We start from the raw sequence: 13,083 nt of genomic DNA, 5'->3' as shown, positions 1-13,083 counted from the left end.
AACGCCTCACTGAGAAGTTAACATTTCAGTAAAGACAGGTAGGTGAGGGAGTGAGCCTCTTACGATTTTGATGAGATCCTGTATGAATGTCAGGTGGTTTAATTAAAAAAATTAAAAAAAAAAAAAAACCTTAATGATTTGCTAGCATTCCATGGTTTACAAAATACCTTTCCTTAGGTATGTGGCCCCAACCACCCCCAACAGAGATTCTTGCCTGACCCAGGCGACAAGCCATGAATCCTGATAGTCAGGTCTCATCTTTTCTTCCCCTCGTGTCTAGACCCTGGCTTAGCATCTACGTGGGTATATCATCTCCCTAAAAAGGTATTCCCAGCCCTTTGAGGGACTAGAATCCAGTCCCGAATCCCAGCCAGCCTCTCTCTCCACCCCTCTACGGCTCTCCGAGCCTGCCAGCTCGCCTGCCCAGCCTGGCTCCCTAGCCAATCGCATACATCCTCTCGCTGGCTACAGTCCATGCAGGCCCCCCACTAGCTTGCAGTCCATGATCCTCCCTCCTGTGTGTCCCTGGGGCTTCTAACGTGGCCTCTCCACCTGGCGGGTCTAGCATACTGATGAAGAGCGTGGGCTTTGGAATCAAGTAGACATAAAATCCTGCCTCTGTGACCTTGGGAATGTTTTTACAATCCTTGGGTCCTGGTATATAAAGCTGTTAAGATAGTACCTAGGACAGGCACTAGATAGAGTGTGAGGGTGGTGGCTGTTATTGCTGCAATTGATATCTACCTCCACACCCAATGGCTCTCTTGTCTCTCCATCAAGCATCCATCCCCTCCACCACCACTTCCATGGGTCAAATGGAAGCAAGACGGCCCCCCACCTCTCTTCCAGGGGCCCAATCTACCCAGCTCCCCACAGTGGAGTTGTTGCCCCACGAGGCCCTTCTCCCCATCAGTGCTGCTGTCCTCACCCCTCTGTTCTCAGGATTCCCACTCACCTTTGCTCTCTGTTGCAGGCAACCCTCTCTGCCGCGCAAACTGCGTTGTCCCTCCTGTGGTCTCGGTTGTCGCTGTAATTTGTGTTTGTGATTAGTGCTAATTCTCCAAGGTGTGCCTGGAATTGCTCGTTGTTTACTGAACAAACAAGAGGAGAAGACGACATATTATATGGGGAGCTGTGGTGCAGCATGGTTAAATACCACCGCTTTTCAGGGAGATTAATGGTAAATGTGCACAGAGGTCATTTATAATATTAAAAATAAAATTATTGCTGGCTCTTTTCGGCAAAGCAATGAAGATAAATGTCGCAGAGAGAAACCTTGGGGAAAGGGCCATGCAGCAAAATCAAGGGCCTGTTGAGGCTGCAGAGGGATGAGAAAATTTTTAATTTCTTAAAAGAGCTCAGCCATGAAAACACAACACAGTCAGCTTTCCTACTGCTGGCCTCCAGGAACTTTTGTGCTTCTTCCCCGGTTTATATGGATGGAGACTGGCATTGTCTGAGGACTTGGGACTTTGAAGCCAACTTTCAATATCTCTGTCGCATCAGCTGGCAGCCATGGTCTCTGTTGCCTCACCAAGCCATCCTCTCCAAATCGCTCTGAACGATCTTTAAAAAAAAAAAAAAAAAAGGAATCAAATTGTTTTCAAATAATTTGAGACTTAGGGAGATTAAACTCCCTAAGCAGTATCCATACCCCCTTCACCGCCTCCAAGGTCCTACCTGACTGGGCTGCTGCCTTCCTCCCCATGGCTCTCCCGATCCTCTGTGACCCTCCAAGCCACACTAGGCTTTGCTCTGTTTCTAGATCACAAGCATCCTCTCCATCCTCTCTCAGGAGCTTTAGTGGCTCCTCCTCCTCCAGAGCTTTTCTACGTGGCTGACTCTCTCATACCCTTCGGGGTCGGCTCAAATATCACCTCCCCAGAGAGAACTTCACGCAGCCCACCTGTCAAACTAGGTCACCCACATTGTCCTCTAGTCACCACTCCTTACCCCAGTGCCAGGCTCTTAGTAGAAGCTCTGGACTTAGTTGTTCAATAAACAGAAGACAGAGGTGGGTGGCAGGGGGTTGTCTATGGTGTAACCTAAAGGAATTAGCAATTTCCAGAATGCAAGGAAATTCCACCTCGCCCCTTTCTTCTGCTCAAACTTGGTGATCTATTCTGCGCTCCTTCCCCACATATTCATTAGTGCTTACTATGTGCCAGGCACTCTCCAGGAGATCAAACAGGGAAGACAGACCCCCTGCCTCCAAGAATTTAGAATGTAGTGAGAGAAACTAACAATGTAGACATAATCGCCCAGTAGGGGAGGCAAGTACACAGTTAAAGGTGTGGAGCGTTTACCAGCGTACCCCAGAGGGAGGCACACGTCTTTCTTCAAGGGAGAAGAACAAGCAGTTGGGGAAAGTGACATGTGAGTTAGGAGGAATTGCTCAGACAAAGAAGATGATTCTAGACAACAGACTGGAGTTACGCAGAGGTCATAGCCATGGCTGCCTGTTAAAGAACCCACAAGCCGTGGTGTTTAGCTCAAGATGTAAAGGAACATGGTGAAGCTGGAAATGTGGGCTGTGCTGGCTGGGCAAAGCCTCAACTTGGTTCGAATGCCATGGAAAGCAGCAAAGATGGAGGATTCTGACCTTAACGGAGCTGGGGTCAGAAAGTTAACTCCAGTGGTGGGGTGAGGCCAGAGTAAATCATCTTGAAAATTCATCATTGCCATTCTTTTTCATAGCTGTATTTGTTTGGATTTGTTTGGCACGTTGCTGTTGGGTTTGTTTCTATCATTGCGCTGTAGATGTTTGCCTCTACTGGGATGAGCGATTCCCAAAGGTGTTGTCTGACCCCAAGACTGGGACTGTTCAACCCCTTTGTTGACCTCTCCCCCGCACCCTCTATGGCCAAATCTCCCCACCTCCCTGGGATACTCTGTGAACTTAGCTCAAAAGAAGCCCACTTACTGTGTTATTGGTCCAGTTTCACTCGGTCCCCACAAAACCCCTGTGGACTAGATAGCAGCCACAACTTACACAAGGGAAAGGCCCTCTAAACTGTGTCGGAGTCTGCACTCCTAGCTAGTGAGGTGTTGGGCCTGCTAAAGGACAACAGAGACAGAATCTGGGTGTGAAGGGAACTCTGAGAACCCTGGACCGAGGAGGAAGTCTTCATGGTGAGAGAGTGGGTGGTGTCAGGAGACTCAGGATTCTTTCAAAGGGAGAAGGAACTAAATACCCATTTATGTCTCCAACACAAGAGGTTCTCCGACTTTAGCATCCCAGTTGTTGCCCAGGGAGCTTGTGGAAAATGCTGGTTCCAGAGTCTCACTCCTAGATATTCTGACTCTGTAGGTCTGCAGTGAGGCCCAGGAAGTAAGATGGTTACCAAGCTCATATGACTTTGATGCAGTGGGCTAAGCCCATGGTAAACGCAAAAATGGCTGGCTGTAGAAGGTCTGCAAACAAGGAAACTGAGGCCCAGAGGAGCGATATGCCCACAAAGTCGGAGGCCTAGTGACAGATCCAGGCCCCCAACCAGCTCTCCTGACTCCCAGCACCATATTTCTTATCCATCCCACTGGGGCCCTCCATACCCAGGCCCTTTCCTCCCCAGTTTGCCTTTTGAGCAGGAACCCAAGATGCCAGTTCTTTAACGAGGTTGTCCAGCTACAATTTACGAGGCCCGAAGCCCTCGGCAGGACTGTTCTCTGCCAGGCTTAACAGTTCCAGGTCTTCCAACACCCCCATTAACGTGAGCATGGGCGGAGGGGTGCTATTAGTCTGTGCACTCTGTCTGACTACACCCTCACCGTACCCCCATCCATTTTCACATCTCTGTGCTTCTTTCCCCTTGAGCACTTGATTCTCCTCGTCCTGGAAAACATGAAAGTTTCCACCGGCAGGTGGGAGCTGGGTGCCGCCTCCAGGCTCTAGCTATAGTCCCCCTCCTGACCTCCCCACCATCGGGAAGCCAGCCTCCTCCCTCTCCCCTTTAATTTAAAAGCAAAACCCCCCTTCTCGCTGACACAGCACTCAATTTTTCCCCCTTTAATGAGTGGCATCGGTTAGGCAAGAGCAAGCAGGTGGGAGAGGCCTGAAAGCTGATACAAATGTGCCTTTTTTAATGCCGCATAAATCACCTTAATTAAAAATTAATTAAGCGCCCTAAAATTTGACATTCATTTTAAAAAGAAATTTGAGTTAAGAGAGATGTGTCCATTTCAGAGCATCAAATCTCCAAGACATGACTGAAGGAGGAGAGCAGGTGTGGGTTTCTGTTTGGAATGCACAATTAGGGAAAAGGAGTCATTCCCGGAGAGCAAACCCACCAAGTCTCCCGTGGGGCAGAAGAGCGCCCCGTGTAACCTGACCCGGGGCCCATGTATCTCCTGTGCAGATCCAAACTCATTTCTACCACACCCACAGTGGAGATAAAAGGCCAGACAAATGGTGGCATGCTGTTTGTTGTTTCAGGAGAGATGTTCCAGGATGCCGATGACAGATGACCAAGACAGGAAAAGTCAACATGAGACAACCAAGGGAAGCTTGTAGGCAAGTGAGTGGCTCAGTAGAGAGACAGAGCAGGGCAGCAGGCTTCAGGAGAAAATCATTAAGGGTTCAATGTCAATAAAGATGGAACCAACTCTATCCAATCAACCTAGGAACATAGAGCCACCAACAGCCATTGCTGGCACCCTAGAATCAGGATGTTGAGGATGGAAGGGGTCTTGGCGGTTGGATTTGAGGTTACACATTCTTTACCAGGGGGCCCTGGAGAACCATGGAGGAACAGGACCCACCTAACACACATAGATCCTCCTGCACTCTGAGGAAGTAGTTCTCAACCCTATGAGAATCACCCATGAAGCTTCTAACATCACCAGAACCAAGGGCTTCTTCTCCAGAGAGACTAATTTCACTGATCCAGCCAGAACATCCACAGTATTTCTAACTTCCCAAGTGACTCCCTTGGGCACTCAGGGAGCTGCTCCAGGAGGTAATGTCATCTGCCTCCTGGGAGAGGGATCACACCTGGGACCAGGTGACCCAGTTCTGGGCCCTTCCCCTGAGATTGTCTAGCTGTTGAGACCTCAGGCAAGGCACCTCGCAAGTAACCGGTTGCGTTTTGTTGCGCCTTACTGTTTAAACAACATTTCTCACTACATTATTTAATCTCTCAAATTCCCCATCTTTTGATTAATCAGAAGGGGATCATAAAAAATGTTCTGCCCTTTGTTTATGAGATTCGAGCAAAGAAGGATTAGGAAGGCACATAGTAAGGTGTTCAAATGTTCCACAAAGGTAAGGAATCATGACAGTTTACTCCCCCAGTGCCCGAGATGTTGTTCTGGGAAGAAATGCCTTTTTGAAGGTAATGAATAAATTCCCAGAAGGGATGACCCTGATTAACAAAAGACCCTCAAGCACCAGCTCTCCCCAGAGTTGATCCTAACTCTTCACAATCTCTCTGTGACTAGGGCATTTGACATTTCAGCAGTTACCAGGAATCCCCGGCGCTATGGCCGGAAGTGATTAGGAAGCGCCAGCAGGAAGCACCTTTCTCATGGTCTGGAGCTGGCTCTGACCATCCAGGCCTCAGGTTATCCTACTGCACAAGCTGGGACATCCACTTCACTGCCACAGAGGGGATGCTGTTAGGGAACTCAGGCCCTTGATTAAAACTGTTCACCAAGGGTACTTTCCTCCTTGGAATTTATGGGCCCCATAAAGAGAAGAACTTGGGAAGACAGAGCGGTTGTTTTCTGTCGCGCCTCATTAGTTTTGAGTTTAGGCTGGCAGTAGAGATCAGAGTACCAGGCGTCCATCTAATTGAATCTCTCGCAGGCATAAAGTTCCCCTTGGTACAGGGGAGGAGGGGGTGCCAGGGAGTCTGGAAGTCTCCAGCCAGGAGAGGGAGGGAGGGAGAAGTTGGTAGAAGCAGGGCTGAAGGAGACAGCTTCTCTGGGTTGCAGCTGTGCAGCAGAAAGTTCCTGGGGATAAACTCTGCGACCTCCAGAGAGTGAAAGCAGCCCTCCCTTCCAGCTACTGGACCCCGCCTTTGTGGAGGTTTATGGTTGCAAGGGAGGGAGACTGACTTCCTGCCCTTTTGAGTACCCGCAGCAACCACTCCTGAAAACCCCCATCACCCAGGGGGACCCCACAGACAGACAAAGTACAAAAGGCAGAGAACAAGGTGTCAAAGCCCTGGGTGAGCCATGTGAGCACTTCGAACCTTTGTAATCTCCACTATAAAAGAAACGCAAGACACCGCCCACCCATGATATATCGTTTCACTTCAACTCTCTAATATTGGGGTGGAGAGATCTCTCTGGAGGACATTGTTGGAGACTCATGCGGATGAGATTTGATATTCTTCAAGTCTCTTACCGTTTGCAGAGGAAGACGGGCATACAAACAGCGAGTTATATATAACACGAAGCAGAATGTCCGCCATGTTCAAGCGAGAAGTCCAAGAGAAAGGACCGTTTGTGAAAGGGGGTGAATGGGGCCCTCCATGAAAATGCCACAGAGGAGCTCGGGAAGTCTAGAGCCCATGGCTGCAAGCTGGGCAGTTGGCGGAAGCTGTTCCCAAATGCCGCGGCAGCCTTAGCAAGGGGAGGACAACCCTATGACAACTAAGAACGACCTACACATTGCCTACTGGCCCCACATGGAAGAAACTCTGGAAGCATAAAAGACAGTGATCACCAAGGAAGGTGTGGATAGTTCTGGATGACATACAAGTTTACAACTACGTATCAAGATGCATTATAGGTAGAATGAAAATGCACATAGAATACTGGGGGAAATCTTCAAACATATAACCAGATGTCTCACGTCCTTATTAATAATCTTATACAGGGGCACCTGGGTGGCTTGGTGGGTTAGGCCTCTGCCTTCAGCTCAGGTCATGATCTCAGGGTCCTGGGATCAAGGCCTGCGTCAGGCTCTTTGCACGGCGGGGAGCCTGCTTCTCACTCTTTCCCTGCCTGCCTCTCTGCCTCCTTGTGATCTCTGTTGAATAAATGAAGAAAAATCTTTAAAAAAAAATTATTATCTTATACTCTTCAACAGGAAAATGTGAAGAACCCAACAGATACACTGACAAAAGGAAGTGGGCAAGTCCCAAAAAGGGTAAAATAAAGCCAGTAATATGCAGGAAAATATCCAGCCTCACTAACTATCAAAAAAATACAAATAAAACAGCAGGGAAATACTTTGAGTTAAAAATAAAAACCATGATAATACTTGGGGTTGGCCAGGATGTAGTTAAGAGGGGTGTATGTGTGTGTGAACACAGCTGGTGAGAGTGGAAATTGGATTAACTTCTAGAAAGCAATTTGGCAATATGTATCAAGGGCCTTTAAAATGTTTATACTCTTTGATTCAGTAATTCCACTTCTGGGAATCTATCCTATGAAAATAATCTGAAATGCGGGCAAAGGTTTACGCTCAAAGATATTCTTCAAAGTGTTCTTCTAAACAGTCTAACAACACAGTCCTTGACTAATGTTTAGATAAGCAATGGTACCGATCACAAAGGATCGTAGCCGTTAAAAAGTGTCCTTACGGGGAATTTTTTTTTTTTTTTAAATGGGGAATTTTTAAAGCCTGGAAAAACCTTGTGATATAACCTAATTATTTTAAGGCCTATATACATAAGATACAACTATACACACTTGGAAAGCGTCGGCCAAAAACATTATTGAGAAACCTACATTAAAAATGCTGGCCTCTGGGCGGTGGAATTCTGGGCATTGTTTTTGTTGCTTTGTACCCTGGTTTCAAACTTTTGACAGTAGACCTATATTTTTCAAATGAAGGAAAGCAAAGCAAACTAGGAGACATATTCAGGGAATGACAAGCAACTTCTTCACGTGGCACGCACGTGCTCACAGTTCTACACGCAGTGAAACGGAAGGACTGATCGAAAGGTGTGAAGCCAGCATGACACGATTTGGGTCGGGAGGGACTTCACAGATTTTTTTTTATTTCGCTCATGTTGTCTTCGGTAGCTCTGGGAGTGAGGGGAATAAGATCCTCATTATGTAATGGTCCCATAGAGGGCATAAGAAGAAAAGGTTTGGGAAATCACCAAGCAAGATCAAGGAGAATTTTTTTCTCATTATCCTAAATGTCCTTGCGCTGAAGGAGGGGCAGAGTGGACAGGCAGGGTGGCCAGCAGGCAGGACACAGCAGTCCGCCTTCAGGAGCCGCACCCAGCTGGGGGCCACATGCCTGGCAATGCCCTTGGCCCTCCCTTAGTTGGGACTCCCCCCTCATAAGTGGGAATGACAGAGCCGCCCTGTCCTGGTGGTTATAAGGTTTGTGCACAAGTGGAGGAAGTGCCTGGCGCTGTGCTCGGCAGGGAGCTGGTGGGCGGTGTAGGACACCAGGTGTCCTTGCTGGGCCCCTGCTTCCGGGGACCAAGACTACAGCCATCCCCAGCCAGTCTGCCTCCGTCAGAGCTTCAGGGAGCACACCCCTCCTCCAGCTCTGCCAGGGTGGGGAGACTGCACTTTCTAGGGACTGGCACCAGTTCCCTAGAAGCACCGTGTTGCCCAGCTTTCGAGATGCCAGGACTCACAAGTCCTATGCAGGATTAAAGCATTAAAATGAATTTGGCATTTTACCCTTGAAAATGAGCATCGTGTCTCCTGTCGTTCCTTCTGTATTTTGATCCTGGGAGCTGAGTATTTGGAACTTGGAGGGATGGGGTGGCTTTCCGTGGTGCAGCCCCCTGCCCTTGGATGGGGAAGGGATTTGGAGGGAACATTGTCTCCAGCTGTCTCAAGATACGGGGATGGAGAGGGTGGCCTTTCTCCTTCTGTGTGGGAGGAAAGGCAGAGATGTCTAGCCCAGGGAACCACAAAACACAAAACAAGCTAAGGAACAGAGGGGTCCATCTAAAGCCACACAGGGCCTCAGCTGACCGAGCCCATGGCTGCAGCTGGCATCAGTATTAGCTGGTGTATTCACCTCCCGGGCGTGCTATGACCGACCACCAGAAACCTAGTGGCTTAAAACAACACCCATTTATTCTCTTCTAGTTCTGAAGGGTGGAAGCCCAAAATCAGTTTCAGTGGGCTCAAGGAGCAGGGCCGTCTCCTTCTGGAGGCTCCAAGGGAGAAAGAGTTGTCTCATCTTTTCCCACTTCTAGAAGCTACCTGTGTTCCAGATGCTTCTAGAAGCTGCCGGCTCCTGACACCTTCCTCACATTTCTCCAGACTTGCTCCCATGATCACATGTACAGCTTCTGTGACTCTCTTGCCACCTTCTTCTAAGAACCCTTGTGATCACACCTGGGTAATCGGATACTTTCCCCATCTAGAGACCTTTATCTTGGTCACATCACCAAGTCCCTTTGATCACATAAAGTAATATTCACAGGTTTGGGGGATTAGGATATGGATCTCTGGGGGTGGGGGGCGTTACTCTGGGGGTTACTGCAGGCAGGTAACCTCATGTGCAGGCTTTTCACGAATGTTCCTGGAGCCAGGCCCCGATGAGGGCTGTGGGGACAACACACAGACACCCAACAATGTGGTGAAGAAGATGGGGCCACGCACACATGTTCTAGAACCAGAGGGCATGGAACCAACACCCAATGAGACTCGAGCAAAGGGCTGTCGGAGAGACAGAGCGAGGTGAGACAAGAAAGGAAACTGAGCACAGAAGAGCACAGAAGACCTTGAAGAGCAGGTTGGAGAGTTGGGATGTGAGTCCCTGGAGGGCCTGTGATTCCCATGCCCGGCAGTTACAGAGAAGCCCCAGCGAGGCCAGGGACCCATCTGGCAATGGGGGCGACCATGTGGCACCCACTAACAAACTGAGCCTTACCTGAGCTGATCTGTGAAAGAGGCCCCGAGGCACTTCCAGCGCTCCCCTTCCATGAGATGGAGGGAGCAGCTTTACAGTCTGACAGGCTGGGTCTACACCCCTCTTACCAGCCTTAGGGAAGTCACTCCGCTGCCCTGACTCAGTTTCCCCACTTAGGAAAGGGGACTCTTAAGACTTGCCTAGCCTCTTCGCAGAGCCAGATGTGCTGAGGTGCGCAGCAGACTCTTGAAGTAAACAGCCTGGACTTGATGTTAGTTTCAGCGGGAACTGAAATGAACCAGAAAATCACGGCACTCCAGATAGTAAAGATGATCTAACCTGCGCAGTCCTGCCTCACAATCAGCTGGGAGGTTTTACTGAGATAAAATCTAATAAAAGGAAGTCTAATCTCACAGCCAGAATTGGAGAAGCCCACCCCTTATGTAAAGCTCAGAGAGGCTGTGGGAATCAGCCAAGTGGGGGGTGAGGGGTGTCACCCTCTCACCCACCCAGCTGAGCATTGAGGGGGTGGGATCGGGATGCAGAGACTGCAAAGGCACCAGCCATCATGGGGAGAGAGCAAGAAAAGAGGACAGAGTAGAAGGCCACTAGATGTGGCGGTGAAACCAGGTGCTCCACAGGAGCCAACGTTTTCCCCCATCCCACAAAAACCGAGAGCTGGAGGGCAGGAGATACCCTCAGAAACACAAGCCAGATGCTTGCTAGGTGTCTCTAGGCAAAGGCCCCCATTTAGAAGGACAGCCTGGTGCAGGCCAACTTAAGCCTGGTTCTCTGGGGTGAAAGGTTAATTCACTATCATAACCCATTGTTCTCGATACAGAAATAATGGCTATAAATTGCTCCTTCTCCCTTCTGCCACTGGATAACGTGATTTATATGAGATTTATGATTTATATAAAAATTCCAGAATGGACTTGAGAAATATCATCAGAATCCCTCCTTTAATAGATGGGGAAAGAGAGGGCCAGACAGAGAAGGGATAGGGTCAGCTTCACTCAGTTGGTCCAACACTAGAAAGTGCTGCATGTTTCTAGCATTATTCCAGTGGTGAACCTGGGGTCAAGAATACATGGGAGATACACTGGGTGAGATACACAACAAATCTGACCTTGCAGGTAGAGCTGCCTGTGTGCAAATGAGACTTGACCCACAGGCTCTCCACCTGGCACACTGAAGCCAGGGGTTGAGGACCCCAGAGTGTTGAAGGAACGTGGACCAAACCTAGGGCCACTCTGCTAGTCACCATCACTAGAAAGTGAGGACTTCCCAGCAGGCTAGGGAATGGGGTGTAAAGGCTTTAACATCCTCTCAGCCTCCTGGTGTCGGCCCTGCATGTAACCAGATTGAGATGTGGGCATCCCAATGGGATGCAACAGGGTTGAGTGAAGCTGTCCCAGAGCCTTCCCATAGGGCCATCCAAACTAACCAAGGGCCTGTGTCTCTGTGTGCTCTCCAGGAACATCTCCAGGCTCCAAGATGGCCTTGCAGAGCTCCTTCACCTGCTGGAACGGGACCGTCCTCCAGCTCGGGCAGGCCTGCGACTTCCACCGGGACTGCGCCCAGGGTGAAGACGAGGGCCAGCTGTGCAGTGAGTAGATGGGGCTTCCCTACCCTCCCCAGCCCACGCCTACAGCCCCCTGCCCACCTCACCCCAGGCACATGAGCTTGGACACCTTCCCTCACGTTCTGTGCTACTCGCGCCCTCTCAGTGGTGACTTCCAAAAGCTACATAGTCTTCAAGAGACAGAGCTGAGTTACGACCCAAATAAGATCTTGTAAGTTATGCTGGCAGCATCCTTGTAGCACAGAGGAGATGTGCAGCATAAAGCCTGACTCAGGAACATGACATTAGAAGCCCTCTGTACCCACACTCCCCTCCCTCTTCGGGCTTTCTCTTCCGCCGCCCACCTGGACTGCCCATCCGCTCAGGCTTCCATGTGCCCCAGCGCCAGGTGGGTCAGACCGCTTCTCCGTGGCTTTGCTCGTGCAGTACCCCTGGCCCAGAAGGCCCTTTCCTTCTCTGGTCACATCTGCTCTTCCAAGACTCACCTCTAGGGCACCTAGGTTGCTCAGTGGGCTAAGCATCTGCCTTTGGCTCAGGTCAGGATCTCAGGGTCCTGGGATCGAGTCCCGCATCGGGCTCCCCGACTCAGCAAGGAGCCTGCTTCTCCCTCTCCCTATGCCCCACCCCCCCCACCACCACTCATTCCCTCTCTCTCTCTAAGAAATAAAAAATAAAACCTTAAAAAAAAAAAAAAAGACTCCCCTCCAGAGTCAAACTTTCTGGGGAGGCTCTTCTGATCATTCCCACAAACATCTCCCCAACACGGACAGTCATTTCTCCTTCCTCTGTTCCCCTCCATGGGCTGCATCCATGCACCGCCCCCATACGTCCATTATTTATCTGCTAACAGCTTTTTAGAACTATAATTCATATACCATTCAAGTCACCCATTTAAAGTACACACTTCAGTGTTTCTTAATCTGGCCACCATCACCACAATCTAATTTTAGAACATTTTTATCACTTCAAAGGTAACCCCGAGCCCTCTTTCCTCGTTTCTCTCCAATCTCAGCTAGCCCTAAGCAACCCCTAATCTACCTTCTGTTTCTATAGATTTGCCTATTTGGGGCATTTCATATAAGCGGAATCACTCGGTTTGTATTCTTTTGTGGTTAACTTCTTTCACTTGGCGTCATGTTTTCAAGGCCCATCCCTGTTTGTCCTGTGTAAGAACTCCCTTACTTTTTACTGCCAAATACTGTTTCTTTGTACGGCTACTCATCTGTTCATCAGCTGATGTCCATCTGCGTTGGTTCTACTTTCTGGCTATTATGAATTAGGCCGCTTTGAACATCCGGGTACACATTTTTGGATGGACAGATACTTTCATTTCTCTTGGGCATCTACCTAGGATTAAATTGCTGGGTCAGCTCTGCATTTAACACTTCTAAAAACTTCTAGGCTGTTTTCCAAAATACTTAGGCCATCTGACCTTCCACCAGTAACGTATAACGCTTCTAATTTCTCTGCAACCCTGTCAGCACTCATTGCGATGTCCTTATTTGTGCCAGGCTAGCGGGTGTGCACAGTCCCATTTCACCGAGGTAGTTTCCATGTCTGTCTCCCTCTCTGTGGGCAAACTGAATCTGGTAGTGTCCCCCATACCAGTATCTCCTGGCACACCATGGGGGTCACTAACTATTTGTTGATTGAACATGACTAAATGAGTTGGGAAATTTGGTCCCCATAGACAAAAACCACTTGCTGAGGTCAGCTGGGG

General features: G+C 49.3%; 1 protein-coding gene across 1 annotated transcript in view; it reads left to right on the top strand.

The window, feature by feature from the left end:
• ALK (ALK receptor tyrosine kinase) overlaps positions 1-13,083 on the top strand; it is a 679,199-nt gene that overhangs the window by 547,358 nt on the left and 118,758 nt on the right. The window contains exon 6 of the mRNA XM_082744992.1: positions 11,256-11,387. Within this exon, the coding sequence (XP_082601118.1) occupies positions 11,256-11,387 (132 nt within the window). The remainder of the gene's footprint in view (positions 1-11,255; positions 11,388-13,083) is intronic.

Source organism: Mustela nivalis (assembly GCF_964662115.1).
Source record: "Mustela nivalis genome assembly, chromosome: 8".
NCBI lineage: Eukaryota > Metazoa > Chordata > Mammalia > Carnivora > Mustelidae > Mustela > Mustela nivalis.
This window is presented reverse-complemented; position numbering and strand designations above follow the sequence as displayed.